General features: G+C 38.1%; 2 protein-coding genes across 2 annotated transcripts in view; both read left to right on the top strand.

Annotated features, from left to right (window-relative positions):
- The window catches only part of dhx40 (DEAH (Asp-Glu-Ala-His) box polypeptide 40), an 8108-nt gene extending 6005 nt beyond the window's left edge, over nucleotides 1-2103 (top strand). Inside the window, exons 12-17 of the mRNA XM_014019925.1 lie at nucleotides 122-236; nucleotides 306-414; nucleotides 497-591; nucleotides 688-757; nucleotides 830-1058; nucleotides 1895-2103. Of these exons, the coding sequence (XP_013875379.1) occupies nucleotides 122-236; nucleotides 306-414; nucleotides 497-591; nucleotides 688-757; nucleotides 830-1058; nucleotides 1895-2016 (740 nt within the window). The 3' untranslated portion in view covers nucleotides 2017-2103. The remainder of the gene's footprint in view (nucleotides 1-121; nucleotides 237-305; nucleotides 415-496; nucleotides 592-687; nucleotides 758-829; nucleotides 1059-1894) is intronic.
- A 247-nt stretch (nucleotides 2104-2350) lies between these two features.
- Nucleotides 2351-3971, top strand: part of akt2 (v-akt murine thymoma viral oncogene homolog 2) — a gene marked incomplete at its 3' end in the record, with an annotated part of 25892 nt that continues 24271 nt past the window's right edge. The window contains 1 exon segment of the mRNA XM_014019924.1: nucleotides 2351-2740.

The raw sequence follows: 3971 nt of genomic DNA, 5'->3' as shown, positions 1-3971 counted from the left end.
ATATATATCCGTCCTTCCTTCCTTATGGGTTTATTTCTCATTTTAGGAAATTATATTTGAAGAATAGTGAAAAATGTGTCAAATTAAAATGTTTTTATCCACAAGCAGTTGTTTCCTGCAGGTCATCCAGACAAACAGAAAGAAGCAGATATGAAGCACAGAGCCCTGGCTGCAAAGGCAGGCGGAATGAACGACTTCGTCACACTGCTTTGTGTGTTTCAGTTGTGTAAATCCAGGTGAAGAAAGTAAAATAAATACTGTAAAGTATCAATTCATGGCTTGTATTAATGCCTTTCTCTCTGCAGTGATCGACCATCAGCTTGGTGTAAGGAGAACTGGATCCACTGGAGGGCGCTGAAGTCAGCTTTTAGTGTGGAGACTCAGTTGAGAGAAATCCTCCTCCGCCTCCAGCAGGTACCTCTTGCTGCCCATTAACTGTCTAATATTACAGCTGTAATGCTCAGTTAAGTGTTTCTCTTGCCTGCTTGTCCTCCAGAGGAGAGATTTCCCTGTTGAAACATTTGATGGAAATAAAAGTGAGCTCCTCAGACGATGCCTTTGCACAGGATATTTCACCAATGTTGCCAGAAGGTATTGGTTATATTCATTTGAAATCCTGCAACTCAGAACCCTTTAATGTTATTAAATATACATTATTGAGGGATTCCTTTTTTTTTTCATGTCCAGATCTGTTGGGAAGGTGTTTTGCACAATGGATGGCCATGGATCTATGGTTCACATTCATCCAGCATCATGTGTAAGCTCACGTGCAGAAAATCCCCACATCTTCTCTGAAACTCCTCTGAGCTCGTTGRGTTGTGTTTTTCAGCTGTTTGAGCAAGAGGCAGAGCTGAACTGGGTCATCTTCCACGATGTGCTGGTCACCTCGCGGATCTACATCAGGACGGTGTGTCCGATCAGATACGAGTGGGTGAAGGATTTGTTGCCTAAACTCCATGAAGTGGACGTTTATGAGCTGAGCAGCGTAGCAAGACAAGAAGTTACAGAGGAGGAGATGATGAAATGGGAGACCAGAGAAGCTGCAAAAAGGAAACAAGGTGTTAAAAAAAATAATAAACTAGATATTTAATTAGAAAGAAATATCTCCATCTACTGCCTGGTTATATCCTCATTTTATATCTTATGCTTTATATTAGGGTTTGCTCAGTTATTATACACAAACATGAGGTATTTTTAATTAGTTATACCACATGCTAATAAATTATAAAACAATGTCATACTTATAGTTTACTTTAAAGCCAAACATTTACATTGCATTTACAAACAGCAAATGATAAAAACAGTATTTGACATTAAGTTTTAATAAAAATTTAAAGGTCTAGCATTCCTTGAAGGAATTCGTAGTTGTTTTGATCAAACCTTGAAAATAACTGATTGTCAGATTTTTGTAAAATTCCCAACTTTCCACTGCATGAAATGTTCAATGTCCTATAAAATTATTTGAATTATAGCCAGTTTTTATCCTTTTTTTTTTTTAGATCCATTGGCTGTGGCAGCCATCTTGATTCAGGCTGACGTCAAAAATTAATTAGTTGTAGATGTACATCCAATGATTATTTCCTGAAAGTATCATTCAAATCTGTCCCGGAGTTCATTGGATATTTTGTTTACAGACAGGCACATGGACAGAAACATTGTTCAATTAATAAATAAGATGTATTCCTTTGACATGAACTAAACTGGAAACCTAAATATGTTTAGTTTGATAAACTGTAGAACATGTAAAGCATTTACATATTCAGATATCTTTTTATTATAAAGTAATTAATTGAAAGGTCTGAAGGAGTGCTTTTTGTTTACGTTTAAAACTGTGACAAGAGTAGACTGGTTTCAAGCCTGAACTTATGATCACTTTCCTGTGTCCTGTCCTCAGACGTTTCAACTGAAGACGCGATGAAGAAGCTGGAGAAGCGAAACAATGAAAGCACGCTGAGCGACGCTCGAGCTCGCTACCTGCAGCGAAAGCAGCAAAGACAACAGAGTAAAACATCCTGACAGAAACGACTTTGTGGAAATGATTTGTACTCGGAAATAAAACTGTTTTTAATGTTCTTTTAAAAAAAGACATTCATGTCACTGTCACTGTCTGTGTTGCTGCAGTTTGTTTTGGGTATTCAGCAGGAAGAAACCAGTAGTTCCACAAGATTTAAGGTTTAGTTTTATTGATTCTTAATGAGTTTTAGCTTTTAATCAGATATATTTAAAATTGTGCCCTTGCTTTGTAGTTGATGTGAGATTAAGGTCACACTATAGTACTTYGTGTACTTTCACACCGACCGTTCAGGTACAGTGGACCCTCTGCTGCGTGACGTCACTTCCTATTGTTGCTGTTGTAGTGAGTGACAGAGACGGAGGGCTTCCAATGCTAAGCAGCGTCTAACCACATAAAGCAGAGGCGACTTGCTACATTTCCTGGAGCTTGAAATCGTCTTTAGTCGTCTATCCAACATTATTTTCCACCTCTGTGGAAGCTTCGTTTTCTGGTCTGRTTAATTCTGTAAAGCCCTTCACTGCAGAAACTGACCCAACGCCGCCGCCGCTTCTTGCTGCTGCGAGAGAAGAAAAACAAGCTCGGCGAGCGGTGTGCTAAGCTGTGTGATCATTGACAGAGTTCAATACACACAAGCTTCGAGTGATAARTGGTCGGAACGTTGTGCTTCGTGGCTCCGAGGTCCATTAAGAGACCACGGCTGGGAATATTTTTACCCCACAAGTCGAGGTAAGAACCCAAAAGAGTAATGAGAACTAGCGCAGGTGGCTAACGGAGATGCTAACTAGCTGTTAGCTTAAAATAGGTTTTGGCTTGTTGCCTTGTTTGATCTTAATGCTCTCGTGGTCAGTGTCCTCGATGCTGCCCCACGCGCCACTTGCCTTAGTTGCTTATCAGTTTGGGTATTGTTCAAAGTGTCCTAACCAATTGATTCGTCTCATACGACGATTAAACACGCTTTGGACTTTAAAGGTATTGTTTGTTGACTCTGTTAGCTTGCTACGACACTGCTACGGTGTGGCTGTGTTTACTGAAATACAGCAGGCTGCTGGTAAAGATGTCCCTAAATACAGAGTCATCATTTAAATTTAAAATATGTCTGTCATTAACGTAGTTATAAGGAAGCGCACTTTGGTCCATACTTTATTTATTCAGTGGAGATCTATTTATGGATTATTCGAAATTTATTATAGCACATGTAACAACCGGGATGAACCGTAATGCTTTAATTATAGGTTAGCTAAGCAGTGTTAATAAAAACATAATAAAATGACATGCAATAAGAATAATAATATAAAAATGAGCATAATAAAATAAATGTAGGATTTGAGTGAAATGTCCAAGAGAGAGGATGAGTCTTAGCAGAGATTTGAGGGTCTCCAGCAGTCTGAGCTGTGTGTGCTGAGGGGTAAACTAATGATTTAGGACAGTCACTGCAAATGCTTTGACTTGTGTTTCAATTAGGATCTTGAAACATCAGATGAACTGTCTGGTAGACCAGACTRTTCTCTATGATGTCTGCATGTTTAGAAGATCATGCTAAAGACATAAGCTGGGCCATTTCAACCTACAAGGTATTTTTGTTAAAAGATGAGCTGCTGATCCAGACCAACACAAAGAGCATAACCGTGATCTAACCGTGAAACCAAAAGTACTTTTTTTTTATCAAGTCTTTGACAGAGAATTATGTCTTCACTTTACCAATAACTTTGAGTTGGGGAGGAAATAAATGACTTTACAACCATGTTATTTTGTTTGTCCAGTTTTAAAAGAGTTCACAAAACTAAACTATTTAGAGAATTACCTTTTCCAAAGCATATGTTGTCTCTTTAATTTTTAGTGTTTAATTTTAATTAAAACAATTCAGTTAAATTTTTTAACCAGGGTTCAAATTCACTTTCAAAAGAGCTTTTACTTTTTAGACACACATTCCTGGATATCATCAATAAAAGAGTGGAAG

Source organism: Austrofundulus limnaeus, unplaced genomic scaffold (genome assembly GCF_001266775.1).
Source record: "Austrofundulus limnaeus strain Quisiro unplaced genomic scaffold, Austrofundulus_limnaeus-1.0 Scaffold236, whole genome shotgun sequence".
NCBI classification, from domain to species: domain Eukaryota; kingdom Metazoa; phylum Chordata; class Actinopteri; order Cyprinodontiformes; family Rivulidae; genus Austrofundulus; species Austrofundulus limnaeus.
This window is presented reverse-complemented; position numbering and strand designations above follow the sequence as displayed.